Genomic DNA, 26,099 nt, shown 5'->3' on the forward strand with positions numbered 1-26,099 from the left:
CCTAGATATGGATTCCTCTGACAGGAGATAAGTAAGGTGCATTTGACACACCCACTAAAAATTGGGAAATTTGGAAGAGTAGTAAATCTGTCCTGATTCTTGCAGCTCAAGGTTGCAAGATTGTCATTGTCACGTTTTCAAGCACAAGTAACATCTAACAAGTCCTGATTTCTGATGACGGATATTCCTGGCAAATGACGTCACTATCTGGTAGTAAAATCCTTAGCCTCTTCTTTGGTACTCGTTAAGTGAGATCTAAGAATAGTTAGATACATATGTACATAGGTATCATCAGGAAATATTGAGATTGCGAAATGCTTGCATTCTGACGAGAACGAAATAGATCATTTTCCTCGAGAGGACGAGCGGACAATAAATAGGCCTCTCGCACATAAGAAGCTTAGTCGCCTGAAAAACGAAACCTATGAAAATGATGGAGACTCTATAGGTAGACTAGTATAACCACACATAGTCGACCGGCCATCAATCGATGTCGACTGAACCGTCCACACTGCCTCGAGAACATAGATTCACCTCGTCGATCGACGGCGACGGGTGGTCGACTATGTTTGGACACACCTTAAAAGTCGCACATCTACACTTCCAATTTGCGACGGACCTGATACTTACCTCTCATTCTGGAGGTGCCCTAGTCGCGCAAATCCGCGCTTTTAAAAGACGTACAACTACACTTCCAATCATTCCAATGTACGAGAGGCCTTAATGTTCAGGAACAAGTGACTTGTTCCGAGATAGTCAACCGGTATTGCCATCATCTTACCAATTAGTAGGTATCCCTAGATGTGCAGAACTGAACTGATGCACTTGGCTTGTCACTTGGCAGCCGCCGGCTTTCTATTATTATCGTACTTCGTACATACGTACATGAAGATTCCCAGAATGGCAGAGATACCTGTTCTAAATCTGACATCCTCATAATATTAGCATTATTACGTATTATTATAACTACAACTAAGTTTACTATAGTTGTGGTTGATTTCAAGGGCGCCCACGTGTTTGGCGACCGAGGTAAGTTACGTATTGCGGCAAAAAGAAAACTCCTGCGGCAAATTCCAGAATTTGGCAGAATAGCTTCCAAGGACGTCCTGTCAAATTTGTCTTAATACCTAAACACCAAAAAACATAGAAAAAAAAATAACAAATAGAATATATTACCACTCATTGAGTTATTAGTAGGATTGGAGTAGGTTCTAAATTCATTTCATTTAAATTATTTATTTATAAAGGATCTAATGAGTAATGATATGCCTGCCAATTAGTCCAATTACAAATATATGTAATTCATTAGTTCAGGGAATTGCGAAACTGGATCAGAAAGAGGCCCAAGCAGCCCGTGTAGGTATTTATTGAACAAATTTTCTCTAGGTAACTTTCAGTATCCAGTAGCTGTATGTATAACATCGCTTAAGTATTCTTAAGTTGATGCATGATACAAATTTCTTGACCCCGCCGGGAATCGAACCCGGGTCTCCCGCGTGCAAGGCGAGTGCAGTGACCACTATAGGCTGGCAAATCACACATCTTTGAAATCTTAGAACGCTTGTAGGCACCTACTCCCTCAACGATAAATAAATATCCGAGACTAGAATATAATGTACCTGTAATTGACATCATTGTATCAATAAGACATTATGTAAACGACATAAGAAAATACATGATACCTAGGTACGAAGAATGAAAAGAAAACTGATGACGTAGGTACATTGATAGACATTATGTAAACGACATAAGAAAATACATGATACCTAGGTACGAAGAATGAAAAGAAAACTGATGACGTAGGTACATTGATGAAATTTTGCAGTGTTTAGAGGGGAAGCCCCCCTAAAATCAGGACATCGCATCGTATCGTGTTTCACGTAATTTTTCCCTCGTCCTGTAGAAATTTCTAGCATGTAGAAACTGAGAAGAAATTATGTAATCATATCTACAATATTTTACATAGGTATCTTACATACAATGATCTCTCTATCTTCGCTCATTATACAGGGATGGATAAACTTCGGTTTTATTGTAGCGCCCAGTTGGGTCCTTGGTCGTGAAAATAACCCTCAATGTCTCCATCCACACCTGCTAAGCAAATAAGCGATTGAAAGCGCCGGCTTCCAACTTGCTGACTTTTGTTTCAGTCCAACAAATGTGTAATTATATGTAAGTAGAAAATGAAAACTTTCATATTAGCATAATCATCCTTTGGTTAGCTTCCAATGAATCTTAATACGTATAGTTAGAACGATAGGGTGTGATTGGTGATTAGTTATTCATTAGGCTTTAGAGAAAAATTACCGGTTTTTATTGATTTGAGTATATTATTCCTCAAAAGTCTCATGAATAACCATCAACCCCACCCTGTTTTTTCGAACAAGCTCTACACCTAGTACAAAGTATTCACATTCGCACTTATGTAACCAAATCCAGATAGGAAAAGTTTAAGTAAACTTCCTTGTGAAAACTTTCATATTAGCATAATCATCCTTTGGTTAGCTTCCAATGAATCATATACGTAGTTAGAACGATAGGGTGTGTTTGGTGATTAGTTATTCATTAGGCTTTAGAGAAAAATTACCGCTGTTTTTTCGAACAAGCTCTACACCTAAGTACAAAGTATTCACATTCGCACTTATGTAACCAAATCCAGATAGGAAAAGTTTAAGTAGTTTTTATTAGATTTGACTATATTATTCCAATATTCCTCAAAAGTCTCATGAATAACCATCAACCCCACCCTGTTTTTTCGAACAAGCTCTACACCTAAGTACAAAGTATTCACATTCGCACTTATGTAACCAAATCCAGATAGGAAAAGTTTAAGTACCGGTTTTTATTAGATTTGAGTATATTATTCCTCAAAAGTCTCATGAATAACCATCAACCCCACCCTGTTTTTCCGAACAAGCTCTACACCTAGTACAAAGTATTCACATTCGCACTTATGTAACCAAATCCAGATAGGAAAAGTTTAAGTAAACTTCCTTGAAAAAAGTCTGCGTCAGTTTCATAAAAATGTGGAATCTAGAATCGTTTATAGCGACCAGATTTCTTCTATCTACCAGACAAATAGTCATAAAGTCAGCTGGAGATGACTTTTCTTTGGAATGTGGACTGGTGTAGTGACCGTGGTGACGAAATAAAGAAAATTAATAAGAAAAAAAGAAAATCTGAGCCACAAAAAATCTTAAATCAAAGCAACACAAAATATATATAAAAAAAATATATAATATGTAGGTAGGTGCCTATCTAGATTCAAAGCGATCTTCTTATTTTACCAAGTTTTTTTTTTTTTTTTTAGAGGGAACTGTAGGTTTTAGGGGGACCTGAGGGACACTGTAAGGTTTTTATGCGCCCATTCCACTATCACTGGTGGAAGCCGACGAAATTTTCACCTTGTGTTGACAGTGGAATTTTCTGATGAATTTCTATCATTGGCACAAGGATAACGAAAGTCCGGTTAAAAATACTATCCGGAACCGGACCTCCTCTAGGTCTTTGTATGCGTGCCACAAAATTCTTACTTGAACCTTGAAAAAATTCTGAATTCACTGGAATTGAAAGTTGGGAGTTGAGTCTTATTTTTTGGATTTTCCTGGTCCTTTTTATTAATTTTCCTATTTTTTGTTGAAAGTCTCTTTGTATTTAGCTTTTGAGCCTTTTGACGGCTACCGTCAATTTTACTTTCCTTGTGGAAATCGGAATTTTAAAATCAAATCAATTAAATGAACATTTTCTTCAAGGAAAAGTGTTCGGTTATAGCAACAGGAAATCCGCTAACCTTTGTAGGTTATGTTTGTGTTCTGATTTCCAACGATTTTTTAAATGTCCCAGTCATTTTACGATAAGTAAGGTCATAAGTAGATATTCCAATGACAGGAGCCCTTTTTTGCGTGTAGGGTGAATTCGGATATTGTGGCACATCCACTAAAAATAATAATTCTCATCACTTTCTCACTCTCCTCTTCTTTTATATTTGAGAATCTGGTGCATTTGACACACCCACTAAAAATTGGGAAATTTGGAAGAGTAGTAAATCTGTCCTGATTCTTGCAGCTCAAGGTTGCAAGATTGTCATTGTCACGTTTTCAAGCACAAGTAACAAGTCCTGATTTCTGATGACGGATATTCCTGGCAAATGACGTCACTATCTGGTAGTAAAATCCTTAGCCTCTTCTTTGCTACTCGTTAGGTGAGATCTAAGAATAGTTACATACATACATACATAGGTATCATTAGGAAATAATGAGATTGCGAAATGCTTGCATTCTGACGAGAACGAAATAGATCATTTTCCTCAAGAGGACGAGCGGACAATAAATAGGCCTCTCGCACAAAAGAAGTCACCTGAAATACCAAACCTATGAAAATGATGGAGACTCTATAGGTAGACTAGTATAACCACACATAGTCGACCGGCCATCAATCGATGTCGACTGAACCGTGGTATCATTAGGAAATGATGAGATTGCGAAATGCTTGCATTCTGACGAGAACGAAATAGATCATTTTCCTCAAGAAGACGAGCGGACAATAAATAGGCCTCTCGCACAAAAGAAGTCACCTGAAATACCAAACCTATGAAAATGAGGGAGACTCTATAGGTAGACTAGTATAACCACACATAGTCGACCGGCCATCAATCGATGTCGACTGAACCGTCCACACTGCCTCGAGAACATAGATTCACCTCGTCGATCGACGGCGACGGGTGGTCGACTATGTTTGGACACACCTTAAAAGTCGCACATCTACACTTCCAATTTGCGACGGACCTGATACTTACCTCTCATTCTGGAGGTGCCCTAGTCGCGCAAATCCGCGCTTTTAAAAGACGTACAACTACACTTCCAATCATTCCAATGTACGAGAGGCCTTAGTGTTCAGGAACAAGTGACTTGTTCCGAGATAGTCAACCGGTATCGCCATCATGTTACCAATTAGCAGGTATATTCCTAGATATGCAGAACTGAATTGATGTACTTGGCTGGTCACTTGGCAGCCACCGGCTTTCTATTATTATCGTACTTCGTATATACGTACATGAAGATTCCCAGAATGGCAGATATACCTGTTCTATGTTCAGGAACAAGTGACTTGTTCCGAGATAGTCAACCGGTATTGCCATCATCTTACCAATTAGTAGGTATCCCTAGATGTGCAGAACTGAACTGATGCACTTGGCTTGTCACTTGGCAGCCGCCGGCTTTCTATTATTATCGTACTTCGTACATACGTACATGAAGATTCCCAGAATGGCAGAGATACCTGTTCTAAATCTGACATCCTCATAATATTAGCATTATTACGTATTATTATAACTACAACTAAGTTTACTATAGTTGTGGTTGAACCGGCTTTCTATTATTATCGTACTTCGTATATACGTACATGAAGATTCCCAGAATGGCAGATATACCTGTTCTAAATCTGACATCCTCATAATATTAGCATTATTACGTATTATTATAACTACAACTAAGTTTACTATAGTTGTGGTTGATTTCAAGGGCGCCCACGTGTTTGGCGACCGAGGTAAGTTACGTCTTGCGGCAAAAAGCAGAAAACTCCTGCGGCAAATTCCAGAATTTGGCAGAATAGCTTCCAAGGACGTCCTGTCAAATTTGTCTTAATACCTAAACACCAAAAACCATAGAAAAAAAATAACAAATAGAATAATATATATTACCACTCATTGCGTTATTAGTATAGGATTGGAGTAGGGTATAAATTCATTTTATTTAAATTATTTATTTATAAAGGATCTATTAATGATATGCCTGCCAATTAGTCCAATTACAAATATATATGTATTTCATTAGTTCAGCGATTTGCGAAATTGGATCAGAAAGAGGCCCAAGCAGCCCTTGTATTTATTGAACAAATTTTCTCTAGGTAACTTTCAGTATCCAGTAGCTGTATGTATAACATCACAACAGTATTCTTAAATTGATCTTTCTTCCATGCCGAAAGGCGAAAGATGTTCGACATACTCGTTATTTGATCGAAAACAAACTAATTTGATCAATAATTTTTTTAATATCAATATTATCAATGTAATGTAACACCTCCGTTTAAATTCCATCAAATGTAGTAGGACGTGACTGCGGTCACTTTAGTGTGAACATGAATTGCCACACGCTTTTCATGGCATAGGTTTCCAGATTTCAAATAGTTTTCCTGATGTCATTTCGGAATTTTACCACAGTGAAGATGACTGATGTTATGTAATGTCTTTTGGATTTCAAATAGTTTTCCTGATGTCATTTCGGAATTTTACCACAGTGAAGATGACTGATGTTATGTAATGTCTTTTGGAACTTGGCCATCAGCTAGTACTGCCAGTAGTACATGTACGTGATGACAGTTCCAGATGTTAACACCAGATGGGATGTTACTGTCTAATATCACTGCTGGGCCGTGGCCAGTAGTTAGTCCAGCTACTGATGGGCTCCTCGTATAAATATCACAGGTGTCAGCAATATTTCAGCAAAGTTAGTCGGCCAGTTTCAGTTGTATTTGTAGCTGTACACTCGTATAAACATCACAGGTGTCAGCAACATTTCAGCAAAGTTAGTCGGCCAGTTTCAGTTGTATTTGTAGCAATTGTAGCTGTACATTTTGTCAACTGGACTAGAATGTCACTGGACGCTATCGCCTGGAGGCCAGTAGCTGAACTGCCTTCTTGCCTCGGGTAAACCAGCCATTATTTTGTTCTATTGAAATAATCTGCAGTTTCCTACAGGTACGAGTTGATGGCCATGTTGGGTACCTAAGTATGTACCTATCTACCTATCCACTCCCAGAATTTTTACCTCCTCAAATAATACCCGTAATGAGCAACAAGGAATGAGTCAATGTCTTCTCACTTCGCATCGACTAGAATGTCACTGGACGCTATCGCCTGGAGGCCAGAAGCTGAACTGCCTTCTTGCCTCGGGTAAATCAGCCATTATCATAGGCGGTTCTTGCCTAAATTTTTGGGGGGGCTTGATTTTGAAGGTACACCTTCAAAATTTTGATTTAGCTTTTTATGTAAAAAATCTGGTGTGAACATCACACGACTCTCCTTATCCTATTGAATGATGCTTATTTGAGTATTATTTTACCCTAAGTTTTACCATATCTCTAACCGTTTAGTCGGTATAGCTGAAAACCGACAAAAAAACGGTCGAAATCCGTCCAAAAGCGGTCAAAATACCAAGCGCAGCACCTATCTTAACTAAACGTCTGTTGCATCCTTGTCACATTTGACAACTACATACCAAATTTCAAGTCGCTAGCTCTTGCCGTTCTCGAGATATTTTGTTTACAGACAGAACAGACAGATATTTTGTTTACAGACAAAACCGAATCAATCGCCGAGATTCGGCAAACCGCAGCTTCGTCCAAAACCGATCGTCTGCTTGCCATGAAGCGTTCGTCAGGGCTCGTAATCAAGCAAAACAGGCGATCCGAAATGCGAAGCTGCGTTACGCTCACTCCCTCTTCCCTCCCCAACTCACCCAAGAAGAATTCCATAAAAATGTGAAGAAGATTCTACCCAAAACTAAGGATTGTGACATTCTTCTCGACCCTGACGAACTAGTGGAGTCTTTTTCGTCAGTCCCACAGCCCCCCCAGTCCACTATCGATTCAACTTCTTCACATTACTCCTCACTCCCTGTCCCTGATGGCATCGACTTCGAGATTCAAGAGTTCACTGAATCTAATCTTCTGAAATTTCTCAGGAAAGGAAACCCCTCATCTATGGGCTATGACCAAATCCCCCTCAACTTCCTCACCCGCATGGCTGATATCGTGCTACCTGTCATTCTACACATATTCAATGTATCTATCCAAACCTCAATCTTCCCTGAAACATGGAAGCTTGCTCTCATACGCCCCATACCCAAGGTCAAAAACCCCTCCAGCGCCACCGACTATCGACCTATCAGTCTCCTGAGCTCTCTCTCTAAGGTGCTGGAGCGGCTTATTCATCAGCAGATCACGTCCCACTTAAACCGGCACAACCTCCTCAACCCACTTCAATCTGGTTTCCGTACTGGTCATAGTACATGTTCCGCATTGCTCAAGGTTTCCGACGACATCCAGGCCGCCATGGACAGCGGAATGGCGACCACCCTTGTCCTGTTTGACTTCAGTAAGGCATTTGACCTAGTATCCCATAGGATCCTGCTCCTAAAGCTCAGAACATTTGGCTTCAACAGCCTGTCTTTCAAAGGATATCCTTATCTTATTAGACTATTAGAGGAAAAGATCATGGAAAGTGATCATTTCAACCTCGATCATTTCAACTAGGTAATTTGTTGAAGTAATCGAGCTTCTACTATAGCTACATTAGCTTACGCATAAACAAGAATCAAATAGAGAATAGGCGTACAAAATGGGGGAAATCTAGTGATATTACTCGTAAATTTTGTACGACTTGAAAGAGTACACATTATATAGGTACAACACATACATTCATACCTACCAGGGTTTGGAGCTAGTACAAAAACATCTAGGTAGGTATGTATCTGCCTAAACTGCTATTAATTTCGTCTCCTCCTCCTCCTATTGAGGGGATGGCTGAGGGAAATGATGAACGCATGTACGAGTAGACTCTCTGGATTTCAAATAACGAGTTCTGAAGAAATGTAAATGTAAATGCAATTTCTTTGTGTTATTATGTCACAACTTTGGTGCTCACTGCAGCATTGTAGGATTTTTCCCAATAAGTATCCTCCAAGCTCACTAGGCTGGCTGGAATATCCGTCAACTCTGCAATTCTGGAGTTGTGCAGGTAGTTTGGTAGGTACCTAGGTACCTAGCTAGGTATGTGTGATTAGTGATTATAAATCGCAAAGTAAGTTTGGTTTTCCTTGAGCAGAATCTTAACGAGGAAAATGCTGAACAAAAGATATAAATCGTCTTGATGAGCAATTTGTTTCCAATCAGCAATAATCATAGGTATTTATTTACTTTTGTCATTAACTCCCTATTACTCGTGAAATTGTGGGAAAAGTCGAGTGGAAACGGCGGCATACCAGTTATTTTACGGCGGCTTCACCACACTTCCTGCAAATAATAGCGGTTTTCCTTGAGCAGAATCTTAACGAGGAAAATGCTGAACAAAAGATATAAATCGTCTTGAGCAATTTGTTTCCAATCAGCAATAATCATAGGTATTTATTTACTTTTGTCATTAACTCCCTATTTCTCGTGAAATTGTGGGAAAAGTCGAGTGGAAACGGCGGCATACCAGTTATTTTACGGCGGCTTCACCACACTTCCTGCAAATAATAGCAAAACAAGATGCCTAAATGACATACAGTAGAACCTCGATTATTTCAACTTCCATTATTTTAACTCTCTATTATTTCAACTCCAAAATCCATTGTTTTTTTCTGTCTTTCAAAGGATATCCTATCTTATTAGAGGAAAAGATCATGGAAAGTGATCATTTCAACTAATTTGTTGAAGTAATCGAGCTTCTACTGTAGCTACATTAGCTACGCATAAACAAGAATCAAATAGAGAATAGGCGTACAAAATGGGGGAAATCTAGTGATATTACCTACTCGTAAATTTTGTACGACTTGAAAGAGTACACATTATATAGGTACAACACATACCTACCAGGGTTTGGAGCTAGTACAAAAACATCTAGGTAGGTATGTATCTGCCTAAACTGCTATTAATTTCGTCTCCTCCTCCTATTGAGGGGATGGCTGAGGGAAATGATCAACGCATGTAGACTCTCTGGATTTCAAATAACGAGTTCTGAAGAAATGTTGAAATCGACACGTCACGTAGGTAATTGGAGATTGCGTTGCGAGAAGAGAACATAAACAAAATAAGGTAGGTATGAGACAAACAAAATTAGGTGTAGGTACAAGTACTTTTAGTAGTAAGTAACTTAAGTAGTAGATATAGGTAATTCGAAGTACACATTTTCCGAAAGACTTTGACAATAAATTCCCAAAAAATAATACATCCTCCTCTTGACCCCGGATTTTGCCTTTCAAAGGATATCCTATCTTATTAGAGGAAAAGATCATGGAAAGTGATCATTTCAACCTCGATCTTTTGAACTAATTTGTTAAAGTAATCGAGCTTCTACTGTAGCTACATTAGCTACGCATAAACAAGAATCAAATAGAGAATAGGCGTACAAAATGGGGGAAATCTAGTGATATTACTCGTAAATTTTGTACGACTTGAAAGAGTACACATTATATAGGTACAACACATACCTACGAGGGTTTCGAGCTAGTACAAAAACATCTAGGTAGGTATGTATCTGCCTAAACTGCTAGATATTAATTTCGTCTCCTCCTCCTCCTATTGAGGGGATGGCTGAGGGAAATGATCAACGCATGTGAGTCTGGATTTCAAATAACGAGTTCTGAAGAAATGTTGAAATCGACACGTCATGGAACTGGAGATTGCGTTGCGAGAAGAGAACATAAACAAAATAAGGTAGGTATGAGACAAACAAAATTAGGTAGGTGTAGGTACAAGTACTTTTAGTAGTAAGTAACTTAAGTAGTAGATAGGTAATTCGAAGTACACATTTTCCGAAAGACTTTGACAATAAATTCCCAAAAAATAATACATCCTCCTCTTGACCCCGGATTTTGATGAGGAACACTTGTCGGTCTAGGTATTTATGTATAAGGTACATGTGCCTTTTCTTACAAATCAATCGATGAACTCATATCACATACCTACCTACAGTACCTACCTAAATAAGGGTATATCGTACAGATGGTCATTATATCTCCGTGATAAGGCACTTCATCATCAACCTAAGGTATGAACTTACAACCTACATAGACACATAACATTACAAACATACATAGATATAAGTGTACACTCATCGTATACGCAATATGTGCGCAAATTTCACACGTTTAGACTTGAGATCGGCTCAAATGTCGATACGTAGCGATCTGTCGAAAGACCACTTTGGGAGATAATGTCTTAGCTTAGCGTCTGCACCGGGCTTACTAAATGGAATCTTCTTTGGACAAAAACAACAGACTGGAAATGACGTGATGAGTGTACACTTATATCTATGTATGTTTGTAATGTTATGTGTCTATGTAGGTTGTAAGTTCATACCTTAGGTTGATGATGAAGTGTGCCTTAAGAGTATCACGGAGATACAATGACCACCTGTACGATATACCCTTATTTAGGTAGGTAGGTATGTGATATGAGTTCATCGATTGATTTGTAAGAAAAGGCACATGTACCTTATACATAAATACCTAGACTGACAAGTGTTCATCATCAAAATCCGGGGTCAAGAGGAGGATGTATTATTTTTTGGGAATTTATTGTCAAAGTCTTTCGGAAAATGTGTACTTCGAATTACTTTTTTGTCCAAAGAAGATTCCACTGTCTTAGTAAAGTCCGGTGCAAACGCTAAGCTAAGACATTATCTACCAAAGTGGTCTTTCGACAGATCGCTACGTATCGACATTTGAGCCGATCTCAAGTCTAAACGTGTGAAATTTGCGCACATATTGCGTATATCAGGCACCGAAATCTGTCGAAAGCTCGAAAGACGGGGTTGGAAGACCAAAGGTGTAATTTACTTTCAGGCAACGACCACTGGAAAATTGTCCACTGCTCCATTCAATTTCTATCAAGGCAGATGGCAGGAGTCAATTTTCCAGTGGCCAGTTTCCCTGATAGGAAAATACACTCCAATTTGGGAGACATGGCGTAGCGTATGCACCGGGCCCAAGATCAATCTAATACTCTGAGCGAGTGACCGAGTAGATCACCCCCCCTCCCTCACTTGTGAATCACACCACTAGAAGTATTGGCTATTGCAATCAGCACACTATTCCAATCACCTGATTTTTTGTGACGTCGCTACTGAAGACCTGGCATGTCCTAATTCAGCAGACACAAGATACCAAGAACTGGTTTCTGGTGCAACTTTCAGTCATCCGATATTCGGATGGCCTCAAAATGACCGAGGGAGGGGCGCACTCAAGCAGAGAAGGGGTGCGAAGTTTTGAAGACGATTTGAGTTCTACGTTTGAGGAATTGTTGAACTCGTAAATATTTTGTTCATATTTTTTTACACAGTGTGTTAACCATTTATTTTGTAAGAACAACAAGAAACAGAGAGGATTCTTCTTGAAGTGGTTGATATTCTGATTTTTAACTCACGCCAACAACTAATGTACTTACTGAGATTCTTTTCTTGAAGTACCTAATGCCTCGTATTAGGAGTCTATTTCGGGAGTGCCAGATTCTAGAGGATATCAAAATGCGAGATCTTTGCCTTTTCCCGTGTTCAGACGGGGTCGGCGTTTTTCGCCAGCCTCGCAATCAGCCCTAGGTGATTGCTTTGGTCTGACATTTGGTTTTGACTACAAAAAAATTACGAGTGGATGCCCTTCGCACTGAATGATCTATGGATCATATGTCTGATTTTTAACCCACGCCAACAACTAATGTACCTACTGAGATTCTTTTCTTGAAGTACCTAATGCCTCGTATTAGGAGTCTATTTCAGGAGTGCCAGATTCTAGAGGATATCAAAATGCGAGATCCTTGCCTTTTCCTGTGTTCAGACGGGGTCGGCGTTTTTCGCCAGCCTCGCAATCAGCCCTAAGGTGATTGCTTTGGTCTGACATTTGGTTTTGACTACAAAAAAATTACGAGTGGATGCCCTTCGCACTGAATGATCTATGGATCATATCCCAGTACAAAATCACCAACCACCGACTGAAAACTGTGAACATTCAGCAATTAGCAGGAAGACAATCTCATGATTGGTAGGCAGTAGTGTCATTTTAGTAATAGTTTTGGTATACAGGAAATGGTTTAATAGTGTTGTCAAACTCTCAAAGCCTAATGTTTTCCCAGGTTATAGCCCTTTCACTTCACTACGCATAACTTCTCTTCGAAAACAACCTAAAATGGAACTTGTCTTGTCTTGAATCCATATTTTCGCTAGTTGCAGAATACTTCCCCATTCTGTAGCTAGCGAAAATATCGGACCATTTGAGAATGGCTCTTTCTTTCTAGGGAGAATCCTGGGATAAAGCAAATCTTTTCTTTATATCTTCAAAAAACATTTTAAGTCCATTTCATCTGTCTTCCTTCTATGCAGAGCTTTGGACTGTCTTTCTTTCCTTCATCCCTTGTTCCTTCATCTGATGGACTGCCTCTTTCTCCTAGTCATTTTGTGTCCATTTCACATCAGCCTTCAATAACACCATTCCTGGCGAAATTGCTGGTTGCTGGTAGGCTGATAGGTAAGCTTTTAAGGCATCAAGGAAATGCCGGCTAGATATTTTGACAATACTTAATGATAGGGTGTCAAGTTGACAACTTTATGTCGGACTCATCAGGTTCAAAGTTAACCAAATTTAGTAAAACTTAAGTAACTTTTAAAACTTTAGGTTCATGTCTAGACATGGGTTTGGTACTTCCCTCTGTAGTGATCCTTATCAGTTATCACTTGTTTAGTAAGAGTGGCCTTTTGTGAAAGGTGTTACCTAAGTTGAAATGAACTTTTATTAATGGGTAAGTGTTAGAAACAAAGTATACTGATACACCTATATCCCACCCCTACAGCATCCATAGTGGTGGGGCCTTGTGTAGCTTAGGTACTAAAACCATCTACCCAGTGGTGTAGCGTGTATGTATGGCGTGTATGGCGGCCATACAAAAGTTCACTCTAATGCCTATAAATATTAATGGCATGTACCTACTGTGATGGGACTTGATAGACCTGTGCATGAGCCCTACAAGGCCCTACACTTGAATTTAGACCACGCTACGCCACTGCCCTGTTGGTATCTTATTGATATCTATATTTTTACCTTTCTATCTTCTCCGAATAAACCTAGGACGCAATGGAAATATACCGTTTGATTGCTGACGTCATGGGTTTTTTTTTATTTTTTTAAAAAGTTCAGCAAACCTAGAAGCTTCTCTCGACCACAAACCGTAAACCGTAATAATAATCTGTCATTAGAGTTAAGTAAGTACCCAACTACTCAGTAAGTACTTAGGTACTCATTACGGTATTGGTAAGTATATCCCTCAGCGGTAGGTAAGGCTGTGATTGTGACGTACATACAGGTTGAATGGAAGAGAACGCCATTAAACTTGCAAAATTGTGTGTTTTTATTTAATGAATATTTCTCTTCCTTGAGAATCAATTAAGAAGGATATCAAAAGCGTTTGTCTATCTATATTGTGTTTGTTTTTCTTGTATTTTACCCCATGTCAACATTTTGATTGCTTTTGTTGATTAAAACGAGAGACATTGTACCTTGAAACGGACGGAAATATCTCAATGAGAAAAATAATGTTTAAACCCATGTCAACATTTTGATTGCTTTTGTTGATTAAAACGAGAGACATTGTACCTTGAAACGGACGGAAATATCTCAATGAGAAAAACATACTGAACAGTTCTACAGATTCTTCCACCCTCGATGTTTTAATTAAGTAAGGCTTCTCTTAAAGAGAGATTCTTTCTGACATCTAAGAATGACTGGGGAACAGACCAGTGTCCTGCTGTGAGACTATTATAAGGGATCAGAGCAGCCAAACCCTAACCAGTGACCAGTCTGCTGGAGATTACAAAGGGTTTATCATGATTCAAAGAAAAAGCACAGGTCCTCATGATGGTTGACTGCGGTTTGGGACGGGCCAAATCATTCCCCCTCGGTGCAGCTATACCGCTACAACAATAAACTATTACAGGTATAATGACGTAGATAGCTGCGTGCTATTAGTGCCTATTTCCCTACTCGTGCCTATACGATTTACCTGATCGTGCCAAGCAATGGAAATTCGAGGATTATAGATACGGGAAACTGCTTAATAATTACCAGATTCACACCGCTTTGATAAAATCGTAAAGTAAAGCCACATGGGGGCATTTCCGGAACACTGACGCAACGCGCTACTGCATGCTGGTGGCTATGTATAATTATATTATGTTATACACTTTGCCCAAAAACGCTAGGTATTCTTTAGAATGCCGGTGACATATGCATTACCATCTTCCACGCTTTTGCTGTTAACAGATCAGCAAATGCGAGTTAAATATGTAAATACTTGATTGAAGACTCGGTTCCTTTGTGAAGGACTGGACTGACCTTCTTAATATGACCTATTAGGCCTTCGCCTTCGGAAGGTCACTGACCACTACACCAGTTTAAAGGCTGATCAGCAAAAATGCAAGTGTGAAAAAATAAAGCACTAGACTATTCCTTACTCAGACAATAATTTCTAGAAACATGACTACCTCGTCAGTCTAGAAAGATGACTCAACCTACATTTTTGTTAGGATAGCAAACAATTTATTCATGAGGCAATTTCTAGTGGAAATTCGTCATACCTATATGGTAGTTAGGTGTATGTAGGTAGTATCAGTAGTACCTACAGTAGTTCTATATCATCGATCGCCCTATTGTGCTACCTACGCTCTCCTGATATCCTATTACCTACAGCTAGTGCAACGGAAACATTTTATTGTCTTTGAGAGAAAAGTCTAGTAAGACTGCAAGGTATTAAAGGGAGCGTCAATTTAACATAAGGGTGAATTCGGAGTTCAAATCTAAACTCAGAAATGGTACACACAAGAGAGTCTTTCATGGTACAGGCCACTTATCTACTTACGTAATTAAGAGCAATAAGAGTGATCCCGCCTTTAGGAAAATTGTAATGCATTTAAACAAAGAGTTGATAATTATTATCGATTGCTCTTAATAATCTAGAGTCACACCTTAATGTGAAGCTTGCTCTGATTTAAATTATGTCGGATAGCTTTTGTTACATCACTATAATTCTAAAGTAGATAGAAGCTTCATGATCAAATAAGAATTAATAACAATAAATAATTAAACATTAATACGTACAGGATGTTTAATGGAGAAATATAAAAGACGGCTGGAAAATGAGAAGAAAAAGCGAATGTTAAATTTTATCAGCTTTAAATATGACACATAAACAAATAGGATTTCTTAATTCATAATAAACACACAGTGTGATGTGCTTAGCATTAAATGGGAGAGAATGAATGCAATTCCTAATCCTCCCAAATTATTTAGGCAGGTAACCGACTACCAAAATGGTGTCTATTCAAGCTAAGTAAATCATTAGGTAAATTTTCTAAATAAATAATAACAATAAGAAAACTAATAATATGTATACTAACTATAAATGTTCAAAATGATAAGATGAAATGATTTGAGGTAGATTTACTTTTTGGTGGATAGGTTTTTTTTTTTCTCTCCTAATAGAGGAGAAAGACAGCCGTTCCGAGAACGAACCTGATATTTTTAGGATAAAGTTCGTCCCGGGCAGGATTTGAACCCACGACCTAGCGCTTACAAGGTGCCTGCCCTCCAAGGTAACTAGGCTCGCAGGTGTTTTCTTTGGACACCCGGTATTGTAAACAAAAGCAGCAGGTAATATAAAGCTATTGTCTATGCAAGTGTTGAGTTACACAAAGTTCCAAGTAAATCACTTGCTATGCAACTGTAGGACACGCTCATATTATGTTATGCAACAGAAGCATCATTGTTATAAATTATAAACATGATTATACATTTTTTTTTAAAGGGTGCGTCAATAGAATTATGTCATCTACAATTCTACACATGATTACAGATTTTTCAGATACCAGACATAAGGTCTTTTTTTTTCTTTTCACTAATCGAATCCAATAAATACGGATTGAATGGATTCAAGTATCTGGATTCGACGGATTCATTAGATTCAGACAAAAAGAATACCTAAAATATTCTTGCAGTAAAAGCAAGAATTTAAAAAAAGTATCTGGATTCGACGGATTCATTAGATTCAGACAAAAAGAATACCTAAAATATTCTTGCAGTAAAAGCAAGAATTTCAAGTTGTTGGGCTTTTCGTAGCATACATACCAACATTGAAAGAAATAGAGATCTCATATTATAAAATTACAGCGACCTAAATTACACATATTATATTAAGATTTTTCAGATACCAGACATAAGGTCTTTTTTTTTTCTTTTCACTAATCGAATCCAATAAATACGGATTGAATGGATTCAAGTATCTGGATTCGTCTTGCTGGAGGACGTAAAACTGAGACAAAACCAGCCCTGTCAAGCCACAGACAATAACACTGGCTCTTTTGAGGGTACCTGAATGAGACTATGGTCAAGTCCGTCTCAGGAAGTAGGGTACAACAACATAATTATGTACCTGAATATCTCTCATTAGACCCCTTTGATTTAGGGACCCTGAACTAGCTCTCTGGCCTTGATGACACCTCTTGGTATCCTCTTGATGGGATAGTATATGAACTCACAGCTTTTCTCTAGAATAAACCTGAGTATGCGGACTCTTTAGAGGTGCTGCAGGTGAATTTTGGAGAGATTAAAGGTAGAAACATGTGACCTTTAATTTACTCAAACCCTATACCTTAAATCCAAAGGTTTCTATGGTGACTATACACTACTAAACCCTTGACACTGTGTTAACTCTCAGTGGTAAAAACGGCCATAAATGGTTCCTCCAAATTATATTGATCCCAAGGGCAAGGTAAACCTATACCCTTGAAAAATGGAGTGTGCCTCAGGGCATGTGATATCTAATTTACTTAACCCCTATACCTTAAATCTAAAGGTGGAAACACTACTATCTACTGTCACGTCATGTTAAGTCAGAAAGATGTTCAAAGTTTTCCCATAATATTGTAGGTAATATCGTTCATGTTTAGGACAGAGTTCTCAGCGGGTGGGAAACCAACCCGCACGACCTAGCGCTTACAAGACGGACGCTAACTTGCAAGTTTTCTAGGCTGGCAAATTTATCTTTACGTCGCGCCATATTAGAGATACTTTTACAGGGTGGGAAATGGTATAATTTAGTGTGGACCCTGTATAACTCACCTCAAAATAAATCGTTCCTTTTTTCAGTTCGGTCACCTTATCCCAGAGCATGGTGTTGGTTTCCCGGTCGTATATTCGGATGGGCCGGGACTCGTCCGTGAAAAACATCGGTTTCCTGGCCTGAACGATAATCACGTCGAAAAATTCCTCCCAGTCGTCACCCAGAACAAGGGACATGCCAGCATTCCTGGAAAAAAGACGGGATTTTTTTTCTTTTATAAATAAAGAGAATTAGGGTGGATTTTACCAATATTTTTCAGTCCTTAGAAGGCCTGTCAAGCTAACAGCCTGTTAAGTTCCATTTGATGTGTATAGGCTTAACAAGGCTGTTAGGTGCTAAAAACAAGGTTGGTCAAATCCTTCACTAACCTTTCTATTCCAGAGCCAAAGCGTTATAGATCCGTTTTTTAATAGCAGCTTGCACCTGCCTCGGTTATTTAGATCTTCCTCTGATACTTTAGTCTTTACTATTAAACCAATTTATAATTTTCATACAAAACCCTATTTTTAAACTGATAATAGGTATGAAAAAATCCGAAAGTCACTCACACAAACTTATACGGACTGTTGGTTATGAGGAAGAGTTTCTTCTTGTGTTCGCGAAGTCTGTCGAAGAATATCCTCAGCCACCAATAACAAACAAACATGGGTACGCACCCAATCTGATGTAGGTACATAGGTATTAGGTATCTCACAATCAACACAACACCAATAACAAACAAACATGGGTACGCACCCAATCTGATGTAGGTACATAGGTATTAGGTATCTCACAATCAACACAATTAACTTGCAAATATGTTCTAGTTAAGTATGAGCAAGTTTGCAAAGTACGTAGGTTTAATAGAAAACATATAGGTAAGTATACTCGTATGTATAATATGGGTAAAAATGTAAAATAATGAGATAGGTAGGTACTGACTTGGGAAATTCTTAGAAGTCAGATATCGATTTAATTAGAAAAGCGTATATGTAGTAATAGGTATTAGGTATCTCACAATCAACACAATTAACTTGCAAATATATGTTCTAGTTAAGTATGAACAAGTTTGCAAAGTACGTAGGATTAATAGAAAACATATAGGTATGTATAATATGGGTAAAAATGTAAAATAATGAGATAGGTACTGACTTGGGAAATTCTTAGAAGTCAGATATTGATTTAATTAGAAAAGCGTATATGTAGTATGTACCTTTGTATCGTTGTTTATTAAATATTATTATTTGTATGCATAACTAGCCATATTTTACAAAATACGGACACACGTTTATGATTTACAAGATCATCATGATATATTTTGTATGGCAATAAAATTATTAATTATTAATTTCTAATTACCTACTTTAATTAAGTAATAAAATTATTTCAAAACATATCGATCAATCAAAAAGATATAGGTAATTAGGTCTAATTACCTACTTTAATTAAGTAATAAAATTATTTCAAAACATATCGATCAATCAAAAAGATATAGGTAAATAGGCAAGCGCGAATACTAGTAAATTAGGTGTGCACTGTATTTATATGCTATGAATTTTATAATATAAGATTTATTAGGTATCTATTAGGTACTTGGTACTTATTAGCTTATTACATTAACATTACACTGCTGGAAGTCTGGACATCCCAAAGGTAGATTAAGTAATTTCTATTTATCTCATTCGATTTTCAGACCGATTACTCTTTTGGTGCCTTGTCCTTCTTCGTAAGTTCTTTATCTTTAGTGCACTGAAACACTTGTATGTGTAGTGTGTACCTAGTGTACCAATTGTACCATGTAACAAGGATATTAGATAAATTAGTTACAAGGAAAACTTATTGGTAGGGAAAAAGTATGAGTAAATTAGAAGAAAGGACCCTGAATTAATAATTTCGATGTAAGTAATTCGGTGGTGCCGGGGTAATCTAAAAAAAAAAGTAGGTATATAAATATACATATGGTATTTTTTGAACCATATAGGTAAAGTAAACCAACCTGAACCTACTCTTCAAGACTTGTCCCTGTTGGTATCATATTGTTATATATATATTTTTACCTTTCTATCTTCTCCGAATAAACCTAGGACGCAATGGAAATATACCGTTTGATTGCTGACGTCATGGGTTTTTTTTTCATCAGTACGATTACTCGAAATATCAACAGTTCCAGTTATGTATGTTTATGTATTAACCTACTACCTATCGTCTTAAACATTTCTGGTTGTGGTTATAGGCCCATTTACAACGAACTTTTTTCACACGAGTAAGTATACCAAGGTGTTGTTTTTCGCGCGAGCCCCAATCAATTATTAAAATTACGATTGCCTTAATTATAAAATACAATTTCTAGTGTTATATTGGGGCATTTCTTTAACTTAGTACATATACTTATGGTGAGTCGGAAGGTGGGAGATAACGTACGTCTCTATAAGCTATGTTTTAAGTCATTATGCTATTTGACCAATGACCACCTAGGTATAATTATGTATAAGGAGTTTCTCTCACCAGAGCATTTCAAAGACCTTGTTCTGTACTGGAAATGAACCAAAATGTTAAACCACAGAGGTAATAATTAGACGGTTTAAGAATCACTAAGTCAGAGATCAATGATTAGAAATTGAATTATAGTACCAACGTCCAATCAACGTGCTATCGCCGCTGGCTCACTTTTGGTGCCTTGTCCTTCTTCGTAAGTTCTTTAGTTCACTGAAACACTTGTATGTGTACCTATAGTGTAGCAATTGTACCATGTAACAAGGATATTAGATAAATTAGTTACAAGGAAAACTTATTGGTAGGGAAAAAGTATGAGTAAATTAGAAGAAAAAATGGTTTAATAGTGTTGTCAAACTCTCAAAGCCTAATGTTTTCCCAGGTTGTAGCCCTTTCACTTCACTACGCATAACTTCTCTTCGAAAACAAACTAAAATGGAACTTGTCTTGTCTTGAATCCATATTTTCGCTAGTTGCAGAATACTTCCCCCCCATTCTGTAGCTAGGGAAAATATCGGACCATTTGGGAATGGCTCTTTCTTTCTTGGGAGAACCCTGGGATAGAGATAGAGCAAATCTTTTCTTTATATCTTCAAATCACATTTTAAGTCCATTTTATCTGTCTTCCTTCTATGCAGAGATTTGGACTGTCATTCTTTCCTTCGTCCCTTGTTCCTTCATCTGATGGACTGCCTCTTTCTCCTAGTCATTTTGTGTCCATTTCACATCAGCCTTCAAAAACACCATTCCTGGCGAAATTGCTGGTTGCTGGTAGGCTGATAGGTAAGATTTTAAGGCATCAAGAAAATGCCGACTGGATATTTTGATAATAATGATAGGGTGACAAGTTGACAACTTTATGACGGACGCATCAGGTTCAAAGTTAACCAACTTTAGTAAAACTTAAGTAACTTTTAAAACTTTAGGTTCATGTCTAGACATGGGTTTGGTACTTCCAGTTCCAGAGACAGGTAAGGGAGGTGCAGGTTATAGATTTATTATTGTTTACATTCAGCGTGTTTTGTAATTTGTTTTCGTGCGATGTTGTTGGTACGCCTTCGACTGGTCACTGACCACTACACCAGTTTAAAGGCTGATCAGCAAAAATGCAAGTTTGAAAAAATAAAGCACTAGACTATTTTTTCTTGCTCATACAATAATTTCTAGAAACATGACTACCTCGTCAGTCTAGAAAGATGACTCAACCTACATTTTTATAGTGATAGCAAACAATTTATTCATGAGGCAATTTCTAGTGGAAATTCGTCCTATATGGTAGTTAGGTGTATGTAGGTAGTATCAGTAGTACCTACAATAGTTCTATATCATCGATCGCCCTATTGTACTACCTACGCTCTCCTGATATCCTATTACCTACAGCTAGTGCAACGGAAACATTTTATTGTCTTTGAGAGAAAAGTCTAGTAAGACTGTCAGGATTGGATACTTTCGTCTATTAAGTCTAGGTAGTCATAAAATTTTGTGATCTAAAGTTGTCCTAACGGTATTTGGTATTAATTTGGGAGCTTCTTTAAATTCCACTGCAGCAGGATCGTGGCTTTGATCATATTTTAATTTTAATACCATATTTTTTTGTTACCACAGGCATGGCACTATATTGGACCTTCCAGAAGGTTCTGTACCTGTAGTCTCAAGCTGTTTCCACACATAGGATCGATCGTGGATCGACGAGGTAAATCTATGTAGTCGAGGCAGTGTACTGTTTCAGTCGACAATTCGACATCGATCGACGGCGTCGACTATGTGTGGACACAGCTTTAGGGAGGTCCTATATTTGTGATCTAAAGTTGTCCTAACGGTATTTGGTATTAATTTGGGAGCTTCTTTAAATTCCACTGCAGCAGGATCTATTTTAATTTTAATACCATATTTTTTTGTTACCACAGGCATGGCACTATATTGGACTTTCCAGAAGGTTCTGTACCTGTAGTCTCAAGCTGTTTCCACACATAGGATCGATCGTGGATCGACGTGGTAAATCTATGTTGTCGAGGCAGTGTACTGTTTCAGTCGACAATTCGACATCGATCGACGGCGTCGACTATGTGTGGACACAGCTTTAGGGAGGTCCTATATTTTATTGTATACCAACATTTAATTGTGTCTATGTTTATTTAATATCTTTGTTTTACAGTTTGAAATAAATTGAACAAACTACTCGTATTGTCTATTGCAATTTATTACTGTCGACCAATCCATGCCAAAAAAGTCGACCAAAACAAACGCTCGATAAATTGAACAAACTACTCGTATTGTCTATTGCAATTTATTACTGTCGACCAATCCATGCCAAAAAAGTCGACAAAACGAACGCTCTAATGGCCACTAAAATCTGATCATGTCAATATTTGACCACATTAACCTCGGACTTAAGCCTCATGGTCAAAAGGCGAGGTTAGGCCAGCCCTGATGATTTTAATATGACTAGCGTGTAGTGGAGCGCGATCGTACGATACGAGTATGTAGCGCTAATAGGCTGCTTAGGAATTTCTATATTATACACATACAGGTTCCAGTATTGTCATCCATTCCACGACACAAACTGCATCTATTATGCATGGAAGGAATGGAGTCTGTGAACTATGCGGGTGATAATTGGGTGGTAGACGTGGTAGTCATGTCTTAGTTATGGTGTATGGTGGTAGTCATGTCTTACACTCATATTTATGAACAAGAATGATCGTTCTTAGATCAGTCTCTAGTCAAAATTGACCAATCAAATGCCTTGAGACTATGCTTAGCACGAACTCAGATGAAAATCAAGAAAAACGTGATGCTTGACCTCTCCACACGTGACATCAGGAGATGGGGAAATACTGAAACTTGGCCAATTTTACGTCGACCTTCGTGTCTTCGCGCGGCGGTTTGTTAGAAGACGGAATTTCTACCTTGTTATTACGTACGCTCTATACCAGGGGTGGCCACTAACCCTAACTTCGGGAGCCGCAATACTATAATAAAACTCGTTCGGGGCGAGCCACGCTGCGTGCGAAATTGTTGAAAAATTTTCGTCTCATGATCTGAAAATTTTCAACAAGTATAAACCATGATTAGATAGCCATAGAAGATCGTCTCGCGAGCCACATTATGGCCAGCCCTGCTCTATACAAATTTAATTGTTTCTATATTTTCCATTCACCAGACTAATATGTTATTGTAGCTTGTCAAGGGACGTCGTCTGAGAGCTCGTTCGGGGCGAGCCACGCTGCGTGCGAAATTGTTGAAAAAATTTTAGTCTCATGATCTGAAAATTTTCAACAAGTATGAACCATGATTAGATAGCCACAAAAGGTCGTCTCGCGAGCCACGTTATGGCCAACCCTGCTCTATACAAATTTAATTGTTTCTATATTTTCCATTCACCAGACTAATATGTTATTGTAGCTTGTCAAGGGACGTCGTCTGAGATAGCTTCGAACTCACACTACCTAGGTATCTACCTACCTACCGTAATGACATGGTCTACCGATATACTTCTTTAATAGATGCCTACACATTCGCAATACCTACTAACATATTCGCAATAGACACCTACATACATATTTGCTCCGTCTCCGGATTATGCTATTATGCAAAAAAATATAGAGTAGGTATTTCATTGTACGTCGCTACTAATAACAACAAAAATACAAAATTACCAAAAGTTCCCAGGGTATATTTTTTTAAACCTAATATTACCTGCGAAATATGTAGATAAAATAATTGCGAAACAGAAAAATAAATTAAATTATTCCTAGTAATCCTAATTTACATGGAGAAAACGTCCCAATAAATTACTTCCTTACATTATTTTTAGTTCTTGATTTTCGAGCTCTTCTGGGCAAGTTTGAGGAAAACCTTGTTTTTGCCCAACATCTTTGTTTAAGGTATGATGTATCTTTTGTTTACTTTGGTACCAACAAGGTAAATAAACAGGATTTTCCTTAGATTTTCAAAAAATTTCCACACATCCAGGGTCCAGAATACATTTCATATCAGATATACTTCCTGTGGAAATAAAGAAGTCAAGACCAAAACCTTGGCTCCTTGAAAATCTATTCGATTTCAGTAGTAGTGTTTTGCTGCTTTATCGGCCTCGGTGGAGTAGTGGTCAGGACGCTCGCCTGATAATCAGGAGGGCGTTGCGACAATTCTAGCCGATGCGATGTATGGAATTTCATCTTCAACATTGTTTGAGGATTTGACTACAGTAGTAGAAGCCTACTGCTGGGTTGAAGTCCTATTAAGGCAGTATAAAATATAAGCATTACCATTAGGTACCTCTATTCGCCAAATTCCTTCGCTGGTTGTTCAGGTAATTGAAGAACTCACAGTTTAACATCGAAAAGTTGTGGTTATAGGCCCATTCACAACGAACTCTTTTCACACGAGTAAGTATACCAAGGTGTTGTTTTTCGCGCGAGCCCCAATCAATTATTAAAATTACGATTGCCTTAATTATAAAATAATTATCTTGATTTTTCCATCGTGTATAATTGATGGCTAAGTAGGGAGGTACTTGTGTTACATGGATTTTTCTAAAAAAAAAAAAAAAAAAAAATTTTCGGTAAAACCATTAGTTGGTGAGAGAAGGAAGACAGGATAGGAGAAAGCCAGCCGTTCCGAGAACGAACATTATCCTTTTTGTCATGTCTCAGTTATGGTGTATGGTGGTAGTCATGTCTTAGTTGTGGTGGTGGTAGTAGTGTTTTGCTGCTTTATCGGCCTCGGTGGAGTAGTGGTCAGGACGCTCGTCTGATAATCATGAGGGCGTTGCGTCAATTCCAGCCGATGCGATGTATGGAATTTCATCTTCAACATTGTTTGAGGATTTGACTACACTACAGTAGTAGAAGGCTACTGCTGTGGTGAAGTCCTATTAGGGCAGTATAAATAAGCATTACCATTAGGTACCTCTATTCGCCAAATTCCTTCGCTGGTTGTTCAGGTAATTGAAGAACTCACAGTTTAACATCAAAAAAGTTCTCCGACCTCTTTGTCTACGGGCTCAAACATTAATTAGCAGAATCTCTTTCCGAGCTCATAAGTTATTTACACCAAATTTCATGAAAATGTTGGATGCTAGTGAATAACTAGTGGTTGGATAGAAGAGCTCCTTTTGGAGAACCCTGCCACTATAAAGCCTTAAAAAAAAAAAAAAAAAAAAAAAAAAAAAAAAGGACTGACCTTTCCTGAGTTATCGCGAAACGAACTAAACGGAAAAACAAGAAGTCACTCTGTTCGTTCATTTACACCAGAGAGGTACAATGGGAAGCTAATCAATACCTGACCTAACACCTTGAATTGTTTATAATGGGGTGATTAATTAACCGAGGTGTCATCCATATCACAGTAATAGACCTATTAATCAGTTACCTACGTACTTTGTTGTGTCTGGAGCAGCGGTTCACAAATTTAAACCAGCGAACTGCCTACGTTCCTGTGGTTTCATTATTTTAAAAGTAGTCATTGGGTCCGAGGGCCAAATTAGACGTTACCTACGTACTTTGTTGTGTCTGGAGCAGTGGTTCACAAATTTCGACCAGCGGACTGCCTACGTTCCTGTGGTTTCATTATTTTAAAAGTAGTCATTGGGTCCGAGGGCCAAATTAGATAAAAGGGGGTTACTCTAATTAGAAAAGTCCTCAAAATGAAAATGTATGTAATTTCTAGTGTTATATTGGGGCATTTCTTTTACTTAGTATCTA

At 38.1% G+C, this 26,099-nt stretch overlaps 1 protein-coding gene and 1 long non-coding RNA gene across 2 annotated transcripts; both read right to left on the reverse strand.

Moving 5' to 3' along the window:
* Positions 1–15,686: 15,686 nt before the first annotated feature.
* LOC113471239 lies at positions 15,687–16,988 on the reverse strand. Its single transcript, XR_003394010.1, has 2 exons — positions 16,863–16,988; positions 15,687–16,778 (listed from the first exon to the last, which is right to left on the reverse strand). It is a non-coding gene; the product is annotated as an uncharacterized LOC113471239 (long non-coding RNA).
* An 834-nt stretch (positions 16,989–17,822) lies between these two features.
* Positions 17,823–18,565, reverse strand: LOC103518439 (5'-nucleotidase domain-containing protein 3-like). Its single transcript, XM_026830232.1, has 2 exons — positions 18,468–18,565; positions 17,823–18,105 (listed from the first exon to the last, which is right to left on the reverse strand). Exons 1-2 carry the CDS (start codon positions 18,563–18,565, stop codon positions 17,823–17,825), a joined length of 381 nt encoding a protein of 126 aa, XP_026686033.1.
* Between the last annotated feature and the right edge of the window lie 7,534 nt (positions 18,566–26,099).

This window comes from Diaphorina citri, unplaced genomic scaffold, assembly GCF_000475195.1.
Source record: "Diaphorina citri unplaced genomic scaffold, Diaci psyllid genome assembly version 1.1 scaffold2192, whole genome shotgun sequence".
Taxonomy (NCBI): domain Eukaryota; kingdom Metazoa; phylum Arthropoda; class Insecta; order Hemiptera; family Psyllidae; genus Diaphorina; species Diaphorina citri.